This window comes from Arvicanthis niloticus, chromosome 6 (assembly GCF_011762505.2).
Source record: "Arvicanthis niloticus isolate mArvNil1 chromosome 6, mArvNil1.pat.X, whole genome shotgun sequence".
NCBI classification, from domain to species: domain Eukaryota; kingdom Metazoa; phylum Chordata; class Mammalia; order Rodentia; family Muridae; genus Arvicanthis; species Arvicanthis niloticus.
The window spans coordinates 79,467,337-79,486,399 of record NC_047663.1 but is presented as its reverse complement, the minus strand read 5'-3'; the positions used below and the strand labels follow the sequence as shown (position 1 = coordinate 79,486,399).

Genomic DNA, 19,063 nt, shown 5'->3' with positions numbered 1-19,063 from the left:
CATACAGAAGCATTGGCTACCGTCTCATGTTAACCTCAGCACTATATACAAGAGCCATGTAATTAGAAGCCATGGGTAACTATTCAAGAGATGAATAGATAAGAAAACGGTACCAATGATACAGAATGGAGTAGTTTTTAAGCATATATAAAATGAGTGCAATCTGTGATATCATGGATGGAACTAGAGTTCATTATGTCAAATGAAATAAGGGAGGCTCAGAAAGACAAATACCATACCGTTGCACAAAAGTGTGAAATTAAAAAATTGATTATCCTAGACCACTGGTTACTGAAGCTGGGGAAACAGAGGAAGGTCAGAATGGGAATGGTTGGTCATGGGCACGTTTGGTCCATGAGTTCTAATACAGACAGGAGCAGAAAGTTGGTGTGCTATACAGTAAGGCCAGGAAAGACTGTATAACACAAAAAGCTAGGCTGTTTTCATTACAAAGAAATGAGGAGATTCCGATGTTTAATTTGATTTCCTCATTAAAAAATATGTATGTACACTGAAACATTAGAACCCTATTAATCTGTACAGTTTGAGAGAACAGTTAAATGCAGAAAAAGATTAAGCCACTGTCACAGTCAACAATCTTTTTCTTTGTACCACTTACAGTTTTCCCTCCAGCTGGACTATTTTTCCCTTAGACTCAGCCAGGTCCTTCTGAGTGGCTTGCAGCTTCAGCTCCGTGCCTTCCTGCTTAGCCATCAGACTCTGCACAACAGAGATGACTATTTTAGGAAATGAGACATTCTTAGGTCCCCGGAGTCAACAGACAGGACACACACCAAAGGAAGCACTCACCCTCATCTTTGTCTCTCTCTTATTTCTGAGTTTCATCAACTCCAGGCTTAGAGTTTTCATGTTCTTTTGATGACTATCTTCAGAAAACTACAATAAACATATAAGAACTCAGATATATATTCTGTCACATCACATATATAATTACTTAAGGCTCTGTGTGGTAACAAATGTCTGTCATCTCAGTGCTTGAGAGATAGAGGCAAAGACGAGCAAGGAGCTCAAGATCAGCTTGGACCTCATAAGACCTTGTCTCAAGAAACAAAACAAACAAAACAAGAACCAAAAATTAAAAATCAAAAAAACAAAACACCAAGAAAAAGAATTGCTTAAATACTGACTAAGGGAGCTGGGCTGTGTTTGCAAACAACTTTAATCCCGGCTCTCAGGAGGCAGAGTCAGGTGGATCTCTGAGGTTGAGGTCCATTTGGCTTACAGAGTGAGTTCCATAACAGTCAGAGCTACAGAGAAACCCTGTCTCAAACAAACAAACAAGCAAGCAAGCAAACAAATGACTACTGTGCCTGTCACTGGAGCTATTAATTGTGTGGCAGAGAGAAGAGCTCAGCACTGTCGTCTCTTTTCTTTCTTCTTTGCTTTTCTAGTTTATTTTTGAAACAGTCTAAGTGGTCATTTCTAAGACAAACCTCCTCAGAAAGATTTGTGGAACTAAGTTTGCTAGACTAGTCTCAGCTACCTGGGACATCTGAAGTATGCAGGATGTGGTGCCTACTCAGGCCTTTTAGGTCAGAATGTCCCTTGGGCTCTAATAGACACTTCACTATCTGTATAATGAGCACGTACTCTCTACATGAAAGCCTGTCACAGGCCCTGAATAAATAATGAATTCAACCCAACCGTGACTTGTCTCTTCCCTCTATTTCTACCGTTGGTCAATGGAAGCATATTATATTTAGGATCTGTTAGGACATCACTTACTTATAAACACAATTTATGTGTTGAGCACACTCACTCCATTATTCCCGACTGCATTCCCTGAAAACCCTTAGAAGAGTGGCTTTTGTTTTGTTTTGTTAAGACATGTTGCCATGTGGTGTAGATGTGCCTCAAACCCTTCTGCCTCAGCTTCTGAGTGCAGTATTACTCCTATGTGACACTACATCTTTTTCAGGGGAAGGTTTTTTTTTTTTTTTTAAAAAAAAGAGACTTCAAAATGTAAATTCTCAAATACTCTTTGATGGTCATTTGTACTGGAGTGTAGCAGGGGTGAGAAAATATCAGACAGCAAAACAAAAAGCTGCATTTTGTTTAACCCACACCAAGTTCCCTTTTATTAAAAAAAAAAAAAAAAAAAGAAGGTAAGACTCTCTTACAGAAGTAATCTAACATTTAAGTAGTTAATTTAACAGTCAGAGCCAGACTAATGGTTTGGCATTATCTACTTCATTCTTTTCAGAACCATTCTAGCCTCCTTGAAATAGACCAGCATTCAGCATTGTAGACTGTCTCTCTCGTTTGTGTGATCAGGACTGGTGAAAGCAAGCACTCTACTTGCAGTGTAGTGAATAAACAGCCTCACCTACACTTGCAAGCTTCACAAGCTTAACCTGCCAAGCGTGACGGTGCTTCTCACCATTCAACTGTGATGTTGTCATGAAGTTCAAGTACCTTAGACTTCAGCAGCTCGTTGGCTCTGGTGAGCTCAGTAAGCCGCTTTTCCAGTGAAGCATTACTTGCAGAAAGAGATGTTTTTTCTCTAACTGCTGCATTTAGTTTTGCTTCTGTCTTTTCCAACTCAGATTCCATGTCCTGGATCCGTTTGTCCTGAGCCCCTCGCTCTTGCAAAAGAACACGAATCTGGAAGAAAACGAGAAGATAAACACATGATCCTAGTGGTACCAGAAGCCTCAAAACCAGCAAACCCACATTTTGATATGATGTTCAGATATTCTTATTTTACTTGCTACTGGAATAATCATATTTCCCTTATTTTAAAGATATGTCTTATAAATGCATGATTATCGTTTGAGAGGTAGAAACAGGCAGATGTCTGTTATTTTTCAGGCCAGGCTGGTCTACCAGGCCATTTAGAGCTACAGACTGAGAACCTGTCTCAAATATACACAGACACAGCCACAGTCACATACAAACACCACCAACAAATACAATGACTTTTAATTGCCACAAACTTACAAGTATAAGATAGCTTTATTTAGTCACCTAAAACTTGTAACAGCCGGGCAGTGGTGGCACACCCCTTTAATCCCAGCACTTGGAAGGCAGAAGCTGGTAGATTTCTGAGTTTGAGGCCAGCCTGGTCTACAGAGTGAGTTCTAGGATGGCCAGGGCTACACAGAGAAACCCTGTCTCGAAAAAAAAAAAAAAAAAAAAAAAAAAAAAAAAAAAAAACACAAACAAACAAACAAAAAAAAACTTATAACAATCTTGTTTTTGCCAGTCCTAACTACACAAATTATAGCTTGAAGTGCTAAATATTTTGAGAAAGCAGTGTCCTCAGTAGAATTTAATAGACAGCCATGGGTCATCAGTTTCATTGCTACTACTAGTTAAACAAACAGCAGAAAAACAAAGAAGCTAACATTTGTCAGTAGTAAGCAAGAGCTGGCTGCTGAAATCTGAGGATGGGAGTTTAGAGCTCCAGGACCATGTAAATGCCACTAAGGTGTGTGGCCCACTTCTAAACCCAGTGCTTTGGATGGAAACAGATCTCTGGAGCAATCTAGCTAGGCAGATGAGCTGAAATGTAGGGCTCAGCTTCTGAGAAACTCTGCCTCAATGAAGGTAGAGAGCAATCTACGAAGATACTGGCTTCCACATCTACACACACATGTGAACACGCATACATACAAGTATGCATACTACACACCCATGAAAAGTAAGGTCTGGGTAAAAGATTGCCAACCTGGGCTGGAGAGATGGCTCAGTGGTTAAGAGCACTGACTGCTCTTCCAGAGGACCTGAGTTCAATTCCCAGCACCCACATGGTGGCTCACAACCATCTGTAATTTAATCCAATGCCCTCTTCTGGTGTGTCTGAACACAGCAACACTGTACTCATATACATAAAATAAATAAATCTTATAAAAAAAAACAAAAACAAAACAACAAAACACCTTGCCAACCTAAAATCTGATCCAAATAGTAAGTCCTAATCTTGGCAGTGCCACTCACCAATAAGCAATGAGCCAATCACCACATGCATAAGCATCAAACACGAGATCCACATTGCCATGGAGTCTCAAATAAAGACCTTCAATATTAAAGTAAATGAGACCAGTGCCTAAGCCAAGGGACTATTTCCTGAAGGTTCTGATACGAAATTGCTAGAATCTTAGCTTGAAAGTCTATATAATTCTCTTTCTGTTATATAGCATTTATTTTTCTGTAAGTTGAAAGGATGGCTTACCTCTTTTTCTAATCTCTTCACATCTTTATCATTCTTCTGAGACTCCTTCTGAGGCTCCTTCTGTTTAAAAGTCAAAAGAACAATTATGAATTTACATGCCACAAACATCACAGCCCAATTTGATATTTAATTATTTATTTTTGGTCCTTTTCCAAATTAAAAAAGAATTCCCATTTTGTGTGTTTTGCTTGCTTATATGACTGAGGAGCATGTGTGTGCCTGGTGCCTGCAGCGGCCAGAAAGGGACACTGAATCTTCTGAACTGAACTTCTAACTGTGGTGAACTGCCAAGTGAATGCTGGGAACTGAAGCTAGGTCCCCTGAAAGAGCAGCCACTGAGCCATTTCTCTAGCCTCCAATCATTAGACTTTTGAGACATCTCACTACACAGTACACCTTGAACATGAATACAATACAACCTTCAAGGGCTGGGATTGAAATTGCACACCAACACACCCATTTTTGTGTCTATTTTAAGCACTGTAGAAGGTCATGAGATATTTTATAAACATTCTTTATGAGACAGAAAATAGTATTTTCGGGCTTTTTTTTTTATTTTTTTTTATTTTTATTTTTCCTTTGAGAGACAGGGTTTCTCTGTGTAGCCCTGGCTGTTCTGGCACTCTGTAGACCAGGCTGACCTTCAATTCACAGAGATCTGCTTGCCTCTGCCTCTCAAGTGCTGGAATCAAAGGTGTGTGTCATTACTTCCCAGCTAAAATGTTCTTAAAATTTGTAAATATTTTAGTTTTCAAAGTTTCAGCCCATCAGAAAAATAGCTTTTTCTTTATATAATATAGAGAGTTCTATGACTAAAACTTCAGTGTCTATTTAACAATAGACAGTAGCATATTTTGAATAATTATGCTACCTAACCAAAAGAAAAAAAACTTTTAGAGAAAAATCATTTTAAAGCCCCCCCAACCTGATTACATTCAAAATAAAAAAAAAAAATTGTAACCCTACAATCTATGATTTTGATTGTTTTCATGGCATTTATTTACATAAGACAGTCTTTACATAATCTTGTGTATAAAAATGTAGTTTATACAGTATTAAAAAAAGGTTTGTTCTATGTGTTTCTAAGTTGAAAGGCCCAATCTTATTCACTTCAAAATTGTTGGCATTTTCTACGAGAAAAGGTTTATCATTTGTTAAATCTATGCATACACAATTAATTAAAAAATTTTAAATTGTTTTACCAAAGAAATCAAGTCATGTCATTCATATCCATTCCCATAAAAACACATGTCCACTATTCCATACAAATAAAATGTAAGCCAAATTGCACTTCAATTTTTCTAATATTAGTATAAATTTATGAGAGTACAAAAATTCAATTGAGTTGTCTTATTCAGACCTATAACATATCAAATTAAATGCATTGGGGGGGGGGGCAGGCCTCAAGCCAGGGTTTCTCTCTGTAGCCTTGGTTGTACTAGAACTCACTCTGTAGACCAGGCTGGCTTCGAATTTAAACATCTGCCTGCCTCTGCCTCCTTAGGGCTGAGACTAAACTCTTGTGCCATCACTGCCCGGTTTAAATCTAAAAATTCTGCCAGACGTATTTATCTATATTTTATAAAAAAAATATAGTTAACGTTTTTCTAAAAAAATTAGAAATGATCTAAATAGAGGATTGCTTTTAGTGGTGAATCAGTTGCCTACCATGTATAAGCTTTGGGCTTGATTCTCAATACCACACACAGAACAGGTAGGAGAACTAAAAACTTAAAGTTCCAGGACAGGAGAGATGGCACGGCAGTTAAAAATACTTAGAGGTCTTCTAGAGTCCCCCAGTTTGGTTCTTAGCTTCTATGCTGGGTGGCTCACAACTATGGACTATCTGTTACTCCAGCTCCATGTTAATGAACACTGTCTTCTGGCCTTCATGGGCATTGCATGCACATACAGATGCTCACACACTATTTTACGGTTACTAAGAAACACCATTACCAGAAGCAATTTGGGGGAAGAAAGAGTTTACTTTGCTTACTATCAGTCTACCTTTGAAGAAAATCAGGGTAGGTACTCAAGCAAGGTAGGAACCTGAGGCAGGAGTTGATGCAGAGACCCCGGTGGGGTGTTGCTTAATGGTTTGTTCCTCATCGCTTACTCAGCCTGCTTTCGTATAGCACCCAGGCCCAGCAGCCCTGGAATGGCCCACAATGGACTAAAGTCTGCAACGCCACGTCCTCCTGACTCTGCTACATCACCAACTCTGTTATGAAGAATTTAATCTACTCTACAACAGTTGGAGTAACAACTGTTTAGCCACTGGTATTTTAATTTCTCTCTTTTTTTCACACGTACTTATTCTTCCCCCACAAAAAATATCAGACAAGCTAAAAACAAACAAACAAAGGCACGCAACTTTGATGGTGATAACACAGCAAAGAACGGCAGGTTTGCAAAGGCTTACAAGGCGACTATCAGATTTACCTCTATAAAGACATGGCTTTGTAACTGTGAACCAGGAGCACATTCAAAGAGACTCCCTAATAACTTACGCAGACCGGGAATCATGCTTGCATTCTAATGATACTTATTCCACTAACTGATAGATTTTTTTAGCTACAGTTGCAGGTCCTGGGACCTGAAGCGAGTTCTGAGGAGCAATGACTGCTCCCACTGAGCTGACTCTCTACCCCCCAACTTACTTATAAATTTGATTTACACACTTAGCCATTTCAAGCAAACACATCTGGTAAGTATGTAGTCAGTGACAAAGAATATACCAATTGTCTTATAGATGTTTCTCACCTTTGACACCAAGGTCTTTGCTTTTTTAGCCGAAGCAAGCAAGGTCGTATCTTTGTCAATGTTAAGATTTTGCTGAGATTCTGAAAAAAAAAAAGATAGAAAGAGAGAGAGAAAAAAAAAAAAAAACAAATCAACATGGTCACTAGTGTTGTTTACATGTTTTAACCAAATATAATAAAATTTCTAATAGGGTACGCTTTCCTTTGGATTGTATAATTCAAATAATTACTTGCACAATTATTTGTTATAGACATAAGACCTTCCCGATATTCTTTATTTTCAAAAGCCAAATTATTTTTTTTTAAAATAAATACACTTGTCTGTGTGTGTGTGTGTGTGTGTGTGTGTGTGTGTGTGTGGTGGTGGTGGTAGGAGGGCCTATGTGTACTTGTGTGCTCAGCCAACTCAGGTCCTCTGAGGGAGCAGTATGGGTTCTTAACTACTGAGCTCGTTCTCCAACCCATTTGACAGTCCCACATTCCGATAGATAGGATAAGCAAATTATCATAGGAAAACTACCTGTAAATATCTTGCTCAATTTCTCTCATTACATACAGTCTAACTGAAAACAGCACTATGTACTTGGTTCTTCCATAAACATACCAAATAAGGATATTAAGATCTATTTCTGACCATGGAACTCTCGAAGTACAAAAGCATTTTAAAATTTCAATAGTATTGCTTATGTCAGCTTATAAGGCCTTTTAACCACTGTTTGTTTAAGGACCCATTACCTCTTTGGTTTTTAAATCTTTGTGATTTCTGAAAAGACACTGGTCCTTTCGTTGCTTCTGAAGTCTTAACATCGTAAGCACCTGGAGATGGAGCACAACCTACAGAAAAAACAAGAGAGCAATGTTTTACTTAACATTACTTACCTTATTACTACTATTAGTATATTAGCAATGCTTGTAAGAATCTACGATCTTAAGTTAAACTACTGGTTTTCAATCTTCCTGCTACAAACCTTTAATATAGTTCCTCATATTGTAGTGATACCCAACCATAAATTATTTTCACTGCAACTTCATAATTGTAATTTTGTTACCATCATGAATTGTAATATAAACACCTAAATAATAATGTGTGACCCCGTGAAAGGGTTCCTGGACCCCAAAGGAGTAGAGACTCACAGGTTGAGAGCCACTGTGTTACACACATAGGAAGAGGAAATCTAAGTTGAGGAACTGCTCTCACCAGATGGGACTGTGGGGAGTCCCCTCCTGGGCAGGTGGACCTAGGTTGTATAACAAGCAACTCAGTAAGTAGAACTCCATTTGTGCTTCATTCAGTCCCTGCCTTGTTTTCCCTTGAGAATAAACTGTAACCTACAAACCAAATAAAGCCTTCTACTCTGCCCCTCACTCTTGAGTTTCTTTTCAGTCACTGTTGATGATTCAATATAAATTGCTCCAGAAAATTTTTATTTTCCAAGATATACTGATATACTATGATGCTCTTAAATATGCTTTCTTCCTTGGTCTTGATCTGTCTTTGCAGAAATCCACTATATACTCATACCAGAGCTCACTGTATACTCTAGGCTTGCCTTGACTCCATGATCCCCTCCCTTCAGCCTCCAGGATGCATAGATCACATGTAGCATGATGCCCAGCTTCACTGTACTGTCCTTTATCTAGTACTTTGCCCCTTTGTAAGTATGGGCCAGGTGATAAGTTTAGTATACTAGCATTCAACCTGCTTCTAAAGTTTCCTTCTGTCCCTGGCTGCTTGCCATATCACAAGCAGTATGACTCAAGCTTTTCCGCAGAAGTTTCTCTTAGAAGCAGAGAGCAAAGAATAACTCTGCTTTCTGCATTCAGAATGGAAAACAGTAGTATCCATAAGAACCTGTCAGTGCAGTAAAAACCAAGTTGTTGTGTCAGAGACAAACAACTCTCTTCCATTTCATATAAGCTAAAAGGAAAGAAGCAGATGGGAAGAATACAGTTTTGGACCTCGGATTTTGTTATATGTTTATAAAGCAAGTATAGGAAACTATGGGCCTTACATAAATAAAATTTAGAGCTTTCTTATGTATGTAGATCTAGCCTTGAGCATTGAAAATTTGCCAAGTGACAACACAGCTGCAGCTAAGGACTGTAGACAACTGTGTTGGAAGGGACTTTTAAATATGTCCATATTGTCTCTTTGGTGTCTACATATGATAGTCTCAAGTGTGTTTGAGTCTCTTAGACATAAACATTTTCTCATTCAAAACAATCAAATCAGCGAATTCAGTAATGAGCTACATCAAATAAAACCTTCAAACTTCCACACTTCTGTATTTTCTAGCCAGCCATTTAGAATTTATAGTCTACTTTCAATTTTGTTCTGCCAATTCTCATTTACCTTCCAGATCTCAATGTGAACAAATGTGATCAAAATCTTCTAGAGTTTGCAGAGTTCCCCAAAAAAATCATGCTAGAAAATTCTCAGGGCACCAGCTATCGTTCCTAACAATGACATCTTATGCTTTCATAAGGATTTAGTTACTCTATCTCTACATTAGACAAAACTGCTTGCAATTTGGGAGTAGCTGCTACTGTTCTAGTATTTAGCTCATAGTTGTGTTGAACAGTCTAGAAAAAAAAGTCTGGTTTGGGATGTGAGAATGGACTAGGGTTTTGTAACTAGCCACACAAGGACTCAAAATCAGTTCTCTGACAAGCTACAGAAAATACTGTGTTAGACACTTTGTAGACATATGGAGAATGCATCCAATAAAAAAAAAAAATTAGATTTCCTCCTTTTTTCCCCCAGGATGCTTTAAGTTTCCTTCAGGGAGAAAAAGCAGCTGCCATGGATTCACAAATATTAAATATCTGACATATTATCTTTGATACTGTAAGCCTTAACTACTGCTCCTTAAAACCAAACACCAGCTGAGACACATGTTTTGGGCAGGTCCCTTAAGTTTCAGTACTTGGGAAGTGTTAGCAGGAGTTCAAGGCTGGCCTGGGCTACATGCAACCTTGTCTCAAAACAAAAAGTCTATCCTGTTCTGCAGAACCTAAGTTGTTTGAATACCCTGGAAATGGTATGGCTACTGAGCTGGATGAATTTGCTCACTCACTCGACTTTGTGAATGGAGTAGTGTTGACAGAAATCACAGATGTAGACTATGAACCGGTACATGCTACCGAGGGTATAAAATGGCCTTTCAAGTTTGGCTCCATCACTTACTTGCTGGCTGTATACAATACAGTTAGAAACTCCCTCAATGTTCTCAGTTGTAAACAGTACAACTTTGGTACTTTTCTCATCTGGCTGCTCAAAGGAATAACTTACAGACCGTACAACAATTGCACAGTTAGCATCTGTCACCTCATACCCAAGGCTCTAGTTATTGTCCTTATACACCACAGTCGTTAAGGGCATAGGATATGTCCACGGAAGCCTGGGTTTCCACTCCATTCCTGCCAATTTAGTTTAATAACACTGAGTAGATTTCAGTCTCATTTTTTCTTTTACTTACAACTTGTTATTAATTTGTTGTAGAACAGGGTCAGTGACAGTTTTTCTATGTAGCCCAGGCCACTGGGTCTGGAAACATCCATTTCTTACAGGCAAAAACATTAAAAATTACTGTATTCTAACTTTTTAAACGCTACCACCATCTACACACCAAGTTCCAGTATTTTCTCATTAAAATGCTGAACATTACTTAAGAATTGCTTCATGAGTGGAAAACAATCTTTGGGCAGCTGTTATTTCTGAACTGATGTCTTGGTCTTCATGCTTTTACATCTGAATGCAATGTCAATGTAGAAAATTCTAAAGAGAGTAACTTCTTTTTAAAAAGTACACAGCACCTGCCAACTCCTAATCTCCTTCAGCCAGCTGTAGTTTCTCCAAGGTATTGATGGCTTATTTTAGAATTTCATGCTTGCCAGGCGGTGGTGGTGCACGCCTTTAATCCCAGCACTTGGGAGGCAGAGGCAGGCGGATTTCTGAGTTCGAGTCTAGCCTGGTCTACAGAGTGAGTTCCAGGGCAGCCAGGACTACACAGAGAAACCCTGTCTCAAAAAAACCAATAAATAAATAAATAAATAAATAAATAAATAAAATAGAATTTCACGCTTTAAGGCTCGCTGTGTGTGTGGAGGATCCATTTCACTTAGAGCCGCATCTCTACCATCCTATACAGCGCTTGCCAAGTGTTTATTGCGTGAATTTGGAGAAAACCAAACACCGCCCCAGCCCTAATCTGGCTTCCGCATGACTGGGGAACGAGGGCGCATCCCCTTCCCAACCTGTTCCCTCACCCGTACGCACCCGAAGGGTCATTGAATCTTTTCAGGGGCGCCTTAGGAAAAGACATTCTCACTCCTGGGTCCAGATGCGACAGCAACCAAACGCCCCACCAAACTGTCAGCTCGTCTGAATTCAAATTTACCCCAACTTCTTTCCGTCAGCCAATCAGAAAACCTACACCTATCTGGCCAATCCTACATGGGCCAAAGAGCATGCGCACGAGATTTCTACCGCCGCCCAATAGGAAAGTTTGTAAGTTTAAGCTGGTAGCCAATAAGAGACTGCTCTTGTTCGCCGCTGCAAACAGCTCCATCCAATCACGTCTGGTTTTATTTCATTTTACGGGCTTGCACAGTTCGCGCAAGCGCACTTCACAGGCCCGTGGCAGCGTCGGAATTTTGGCGTCACACAGGTTAAAAGATCGCAGGCAGTTTTTCTCCTTTGTTCCAGCGCCAGTGTTCTTGGGATGTCAACATCTCTAGGCTTCGATCTTTTTCACCAGGTCTCGCGAGTGTCTTAAATGGGCTCTGAAAGGGAAAAATTTGTACACTCGGACACGCCAGTGTGGACTCTTGCGCATGTGCAGTGACCCCAAGGCGCCGAGAGCCAGCTCTGAGTCTAGTCCCTCTGGTGTAGTGCTCTCCCGGAGCGGTGTCCCTGCGTGGCGTCTTCAGAATGTCTGCCCCGTTTGAGGAGCGCAGCGGGGTGGTTCCTTGCGGGACTCCGTGGGGACAGTGGTACCAGACCCTGGAGGAGGTGTTCATTGAAGTCCAGGTGCCCCCGGGCACTCGCGCGCAGGACATCCAGTGCGGCCTGCAGAGTCGGCACGTGGCTCTGGCCGTGGGTGGCCGCGAGATCCTCAAGGTAGCAAGCCAGGGCTTGTCCCGAGTTTCTTCTTGTGGCCTCCCCGCACCCCGAGCCCTAAAATTCACGGTGTCAGAGGGATGACTGCTGGGTGTGGCAAGGTTAGTTCCTGGCTGGTAGAAAGAAAGCTGTAAATTTGTTCTGGCGAGGGGTGGGTCTCAACGGAGCACCCCATCCACAGAGCAGATCTTGCGCGGGTAGAACTGCAAAGATTTTGTTTTCCACTTTATTTCTGAAATAGATTTGGGGTGCTTTTAGCAACCGTGGAGTTTCTGCTGACAGAAGGCTAAATAGGTCAAAAGAACAAATATGCCTCTTCTAGGCACTGATGTGAGTCCCAGAGACTAGACGGAAGGTTTCTGAATTCTATTCATGTGGTGTAGGCTGATACTGGCAGTTACAAGCAAGGATATAGGTTAATAGGATGAAGTTTCAAAGATGTCAGATTGGTTTTCTAAATAAGCTTCTTGCATGTTGATCTTCAAGATAATGAAAAGGTGTGTGTGAAGTTATTTGATTTCACCAATTATTTAGTCTGGTCATACTTTCCCTTTTTTGGTTAGGAATTTATTAAGACTCATACATAACAATTAGACTATATTTTACACCTAGATTAGATAGCCTTTTGGATAACTATGTAGTACAGTGGTGAGTGCAGACATGATACTGCGTTTTGTAACCTTGGGCAGGAGGAGAAGAAAAATTAGTCCAGCTAATTTGACATCAATTCTTCAATATAGGATTCGATTCTTCTTAAGAAATTGGCTTTTCTGAGTACCAGCTTCTGAAAAGTTAAACTAGGTTTAATAACATCGACTTTAAAAGATAGCACTTGTAAGGCAGGTTTTATGGCACGTGCTTTTAATCCCAGCATTTGGGAACCATAGGTGGATCTCTTCAAATTAGGCCAGCCAGCCAGATCTACTTAGCCAGTTCCATGACTACACAGAGCAGTGATTCTCAACCTTTGTAATGCTGTGGTCCTTTAATAACGTTCTTCATGTTGTGGTGACCCCCAACTATAAAATTAGCTTCTTCCTTGATACTTCATAACTATAATTTTGCAGTTATGAATCTGTAATTAAATATCTGGTATGCAGGATATCCGATATGTGACAGAGACCCTACAAAAAAATAGTCACCAGGTGGGGGCTGTACACAGCTTTAATCCCAGCACTCAGGAGGCAGAGACAGGATATCTGTGAGTTTGAGGAGAAAATTTGAGACTCTTGGTCTACAGAGGAAGTTACAGAACAGCCAGGGATACACAGAGTCTCCCCCCCCCCCAAAAAAAAAAGAAACCCAAACAAACAAAAGAAAGAAGGAAAACAATAGAACATTTTTTTCTAGTTTCAGTAGGAGTCATGTTCATATTAATTGGTAAAGCATTTTGTATGTTAAGTTTACATCCTATCGTAAGGAGTGGTGTGTCTTCTGTTTTGTGTAGTGGTCCCTGTGTTCCCCCCCCACCCCCCCATGGTAAAGTTGTCAGATTTGTAAACTGGGTTCCTTTTCATTCAGGAGGAAGTTCAAGGTTGAGCCCCTACAAATAGAGACAATTGGCCTAAGATGCACCTTAGCTTAAAATGAGGCAAATCTTAATGATGAGAATTTGTAAAACTTAAAGAAATACTGCAATTTTATTACCTTATACTTATTTTCCAGGGGAAGTTGTTTGATTCTACAATTGCTGATGAAGGAACATGGACTTTGGGTAAGAGTAATCTGTTATGATTCCTACACTTTTAAAAACTGAATCATGGTATCATTTCTCCTTTATATTAAGTCTTTGTAGCTGTGAAAGATGGAGAAAAGTGTTGGGAACAGTTGTCTTATCAAAATTATCCACTAGCCTTTGGAAAATATAATGTTTAATGATGAACTGTAGTTTCCCTGTAACATCTCTCCTTTTTCTCTTAGAGGATAGAAAAATGGTCCGCATTGTTCTGACAAAAACCAAGAGAGATGCCGCAAACTGTTGGACTTCTCTTCTAGAATCTGAATATGCAGCTGACCCCTGGGTGCAAGACCAAATGCAGAGAAAACTTACATTAGAGCGATTCCAGAAAGAAGTAAGTCAGATGCAGGAGTGAGTATGTACAGTTACACCATCCAAATGCACATGTATTCATAAGGTATACACAGTTGTATAAAGCCTTTTGGGTGAATTTTAAAGTGAAGGGCTAGAAAATTGCCTATTATGTAGGTTTCAAATTTCACACATGTATGCATTGCTGTAAGACCCTGATTGCTGAATCCACATCAATAATTCATGAATAATAAACCTAAAGACCTGGATCACTGTACGTACATAGTATAAAAAGGAGATGTCCCTTTATTCGATTCCCCACCTCTTACCTCTCCCTAATTCTCTTTGATCGGGCTCTTTTAGTGTGTAGTTTCCATTGGCATCATGCTTACTTCCAAGTTTATGAGCTTAGACTCCTCAGTTACTTGTTGCACATACTCACAGTTCTGTCTGTCAGATGTTACATGTCCAAGGTGAGCAAACTAATTTCACTGCCACATTTATTCTACTTTTTATTTTAGTTAATGGAGACTAGTTGTTCATGATTAAGGGTTGGGAGGAGGGAGTCAGAGGAGGTCTAGAGGCTATGGCACTTGCCATGCAAGCACGAGCACCAGAGGCCTATTAGAGGATCCCAAGAAACCATGCAAAAGTGGGCAGGTGTGGTGGCCACCTTAGATCCCAGCACTCCCGAGGCAGAGGGAAAGGATCTCTGAGGCAAGCTGTCAATCTGGACTACTTAGAATTTGGGAGCTTGCCAGGCGGTGGTGTCGCACGCCTTTAATCCCAACACTTGGGAGGCAGAGGTAGGCGGATTTCTGAGTTCGAGGCCAGGTCTACAAAGTGAGTTCCAGAAGAGCCAGGACTACACAGAGAAACCCTGTCTCGAAAAAAACCGGAAAAAAGAATTTGGGAGCTTGAGGTTTATTGAGAGACCCTCCCTCAATACAAGCAGGAAGAGCAAATGAAGAAGACCCCTTAGTCCTACATGCCAGCCTGCACACCCTCCAGGGGACTCTTAGGCAATCTCATTAGCATTGTGTTCCACTCCTATTCACAGTGTTACCACTTCACACTGCCCCATCTGCTAGCACTCTTGTTGGATTACTTGAATAAATTGCTAACTAGCCTCCTGGACAGTCCTCAGACAGTACCAATTGAAGAAGTCTTGATAGGGCAAGTCAGATCAGTGCATTTTCCTTCTCTTAATGGGATCATCAATAGTTACTCTGCTACCCTTCCTTTGTTTTTTCTTTTTCTGAGACAGTGTCTCACTGTGTATGTAGCAGGCTGGCCTTCAATTTAGAGATCTGCCTCCCAAGTACTGGGATTGGGATTACATGTGTGAATCAGCATGCCTGGCTCTCCGCTGATTCTGACTGCAGTGTTCTCTAGCTTTCAGCTGATTGCTCAGTAAAACACATTTTTACTATCCTGTAAAGGCTATAATTTTCTCTCCTAGTTATTTCTCCTGTATCTTTTTCTTATAACACTTAGAATCTTTAACACTAAGTCAGGTTGATAAAATGTGGCCTAGGGAAATTTGGCCCCCTGTATGTCTCTTTACTGAGATACCTGTGTTTACTCCTCAGGATGTTATCTTACACATAGCAGTTTCTTGTAGTTGAGTGTGACAGAGGTCATGTAGTCTAGAAAGTCTAAAGTGATTACTACCTGAATCTTGTACAAGTCAGACTTCCTAAGTTCTGTGCTCAATATTTATGGTTTCTTATTTGTGTTTCCCTGCTACAGTGTAAGCTCCTCTAGGACAATTTATTTGCTAATTTTTTAAATCCACGTTTGTTTAAGTGGTATTTCCTAAGTAGTAGTAATTCAAAAGAGTCCCATTAAGCAAATGAAATTTCTCCTGAAAAGTCTAAAGCTTGAATGAGTACTTGGCAATATATGATACGTATCAATATGCTAGTATGAATATCGCCCTTAGAACTCTGCACAGCATATAGTAAGCTTCAAAACCTTGCTGACTATTAGCTGAGACTGATGATACTGACTTTTAATTCCAGCCACTTGTGAGAGTGAGACAAGAGAACCTCAAGTTCAAGGCCAGCCTGGGTGACATAGCTACACCATGTCTCAGAAGAATTAAAAATTAAATTTAAAACTAAAAAGTTTAGCATAGTATACTTGCTTTGTTTGCAAGAGGACCTATGTTCAATCCATAATATGCCCTCCAGTAGGGGAAAAAGCTTATAAAGTCTGTTTATTTGTATAAATCACAAACAGATTTCATTGTGAAATAGAAAGTTATGTTTCATTATACAGTTACTACCAAGGTCACACAGGTATATAGGTATCAGTCTTCTAAATGCTTACAGATCTGAAAGTTGAAGGAACCTCTTAATTTTAATTTTACCTTAGGTGATTTCAAGTTTGATATTGTTTCTTATTTTTTGACGTTTTGGTTTTTTGTCAATGATGAATTTATCTTATCCTTGTAAGTTTTACTGTTTTATGTCTTTCAGAATCCTGGTTTTGACTTTAGTGGAGCAGAAATCTCAGGGAACTACACAAAGGGTGGACCAGATTTCTCGAACCTTGAGAAATGACTGCTATTGCTTAGTTTTCCTGTCTTGTGGATCCCGGCAGGTGCTGGCAACTCAATGCAGCTGATGATGTGAAGGACGAAACATCCGATGTCTACGGTTAAAAGATTGCAAAGTGTATTTCAATATGGTTGTAAAAGATTACTTTCAGATATGGTTTGCATAGGAGATATAGAAGCTTTCCTGTGGATAGATGGTAACTTTTATTGCTCTGCATTAAGTTTTATATGCTACATTTTCATATTTAATTGTATTTTTACTACAAACACATTGGAGTACAAATCATATGAAATGAAAAGGTGCCTTCATGGAAAAATATTTTTTTGTGTGTGTGATGCAAAAATAATGTTGAGTAAATTTGAGTAAGAATTGTGTACCCTTTGTCTAAATATGCTCTCTGTACACAGAAAGTACAGAACTGGAAAATTTTTAATAAAGGAAAAAAGTACACCGAAGTACTTTGGATAACTTGAGTTAGTGAAAAATTCTAACTGGTTTGGTGCTGCCTAAGTGATTATGTGAAGAAATTGAAAAATGTTAAAACACTAACTAACAGCAGAAGCGTTAATTGCCTCTTACTATCTGAAAACAATTTAGACCCCTGAGTATAAGTCACTGGCTTCATTTAATTTTAATGATTCAGACAGATGGTCTAGAAAAAAATTCTTTCATCCTCTTTGTGTTTTTTAATTCTTAAAAAAAAAATTGAAGTGTGTAAAAAGCTTACAAGTAAAATACTAACAAATTGAAAATCTTAACACTTTTTTCCTAATAAATTGACATGTTGTCACCTCAGTATTTTACTTTTTCTTTTCTTCAAAAAAGTCTGTTCTCTCAACAATACAGCCATTAAAGTTAGAAAATCAACATGGACATGGAACTATTGTTTAGGCCTCAGACCTATGCCATTATGCTGAACTAATACCTTCAGTGTCTTTTAAATAAGAAAGTCTTGTATTCACGATGTGCCAGCAGATTTTTGTAGTTCACTTCAGCCTGGAACAAGTTTCCACTTTTTCCTTGGCTTTTACTGCTTTGGTCTTTTCTCATGACAGCATCTTGCCGGGCACTGTGGCCTCCAACTAATGGTGATACTCTCTGGCCTGAGTTCCCATACCCTGTGATTACAGATCTGAACCTGTGCCTAGCTTAAGTTTTGCACTTGAAAATGATGGGAATTTTGTCTGTTGACTGTTCAGGATGAAGTCTGTTGTCTATAATATTCCTGCATCCTGTTCCCTGTCATGAATTAAGAATTTCACCCTATTGTTGATGCTGACAGTATTGCCTTGGTCAGGGAGTAAGGTAGTATCTGCTGGGTTTCTTCACAGTAATACCAAGTTTTAGGTGTTTTGTGGGAAACTAGTTTTAAAGCACCTCTTGATTCTAACCAAACTTTGAGCTTACTGTTTTATTCAGGGGGTAAAAATTGTCATTACTTTTTTGCTTAAGATTTATATAATTTGGCTAGTGTAAAACCAGTCTAGGTGGCTTCTCTACCCTTTGACATGTTTACATCATTGAGCAATTTCTTACTCTCCAGACTTAGACACCCCCTGCCATAGTCCAATAATCGAGCATTTTGCTAAAGAACCTGGTTCTGGTTCCCTTTAGTGGATACATGTTTTTAAAAGCAAGACGTGCATGCTGGTTATGAACACTATTGATGTGTTTATCATGCATACATTAAACCTCTACATGAAAATGGAAATCATGAGTTCCCATTAGATACCCAGTTCTAATCTTATGGGTTTATTTTACTTTTTCTCTCTTCAGTAGCCTGGTTTCCACCATTTTTAATGTATTTGACAGCCTGTTGTGGGTCATCTTACAAGTGCCTTTCAAGTGTGAGGCTATGTTGAGCAGGGTGTCTTCGAAGTCTGAGTCCAGCACTGCACACCGGCAGCTGGCCTACTCTATGATGCCTGCCTTTTTTGATTACTTTCCTTAATCATTTTAGGAATAAATTCTTGGGGGGGAAAGGCATTTTCTTTAGTTGGTTTCGACATTATTTTCAGTAATATTTTGACCAGATTTACAGGTAAAATTAATGTTTTCTAATGTACAAGTTGGTGGATTTTATAGCCCATAGGTAGATTTCTGTAAGCGCCTTCCCATTTACCCTCAAACAGTGCAGGCACCTGAGAAACACTGAAGTTCTTTCCTCGTAATCACATTAGTAGCTTTCAACTCTGCAAGTCCTTCTTCTGATGAATAATTTTGTCTCGAAGAATATATAATGTAAACAAAATCACAAAGTCTTTTCAAAGTGTTTACTGAGACAATTTGCATACCACAGATTCACCCGTTCTAAGTATGTAACTGAACATGCCGAGAGTATACAGCCATCACCTTAGTAAATTTTCAAGCATTTCATCACCATAAATATCC

At 39.4% G+C, this 19,063-nt stretch overlaps 2 protein-coding genes across 3 annotated transcripts in view; one reads left to right on the top strand and one right to left on the bottom strand.

Moving 5' to 3' along the window:
* Window positions 1–11,379, bottom strand: part of Hmmr (hyaluronan mediated motility receptor) — a 29,872-nt gene extending 18,493 nt beyond the window's left edge. The window contains exons 1-7 of the mRNA XM_076937032.1: window positions 11,237–11,379; window positions 7,693–7,791; window positions 6,959–7,038; window positions 4,196–4,255; window positions 2,437–2,625; window positions 811–897; window positions 620–720 (exon numbers count right to left, since the gene is read on the bottom strand). Coding sequence (XP_076793147.1) covers window positions 620–720; window positions 811–897; window positions 2,437–2,625; window positions 4,196–4,255; window positions 6,959–7,038; window positions 7,693–7,791; window positions 11,237–11,282 — 662 coding nt within the window. The 5' untranslated portion in view covers window positions 11,283–11,379. The remainder of the gene's footprint in view (window positions 1–619; window positions 721–810; window positions 898–2,436; window positions 2,626–4,195; window positions 4,256–6,958; window positions 7,039–7,692; window positions 7,792–11,236) is intronic.
* A 201-nt stretch (window positions 11,380–11,580) lies between these two features.
* Nudcd2 (NudC domain containing 2) lies at window positions 11,581–17,467 on the top strand. 2 transcript variants are annotated; one of them, XM_034505134.2, is made up of 4 exons: window positions 11,581–12,079; window positions 13,745–13,793; window positions 14,000–14,151; window positions 16,592–17,467. In XM_034505134.2, the coding sequence occupies exons 1-4, from the start codon at window positions 11,891–11,893 to the stop codon at window positions 16,673–16,675; spliced, it is 474 nt and encodes a 157-aa protein (XP_034361025.1). In that variant the 5' UTR covers window positions 11,581–11,890; the 3' UTR covers window positions 16,676–17,467. The 2 variants fall into 2 exon arrangements, with proteins under 2 accessions (XP_034361025.1, XP_076793146.1); XM_076937031.1 differs by having other exon boundaries at window positions 12,058–12,180.
* The last annotated feature ends 1,596 nt before the right edge of the window (window positions 17,468–19,063 follow it).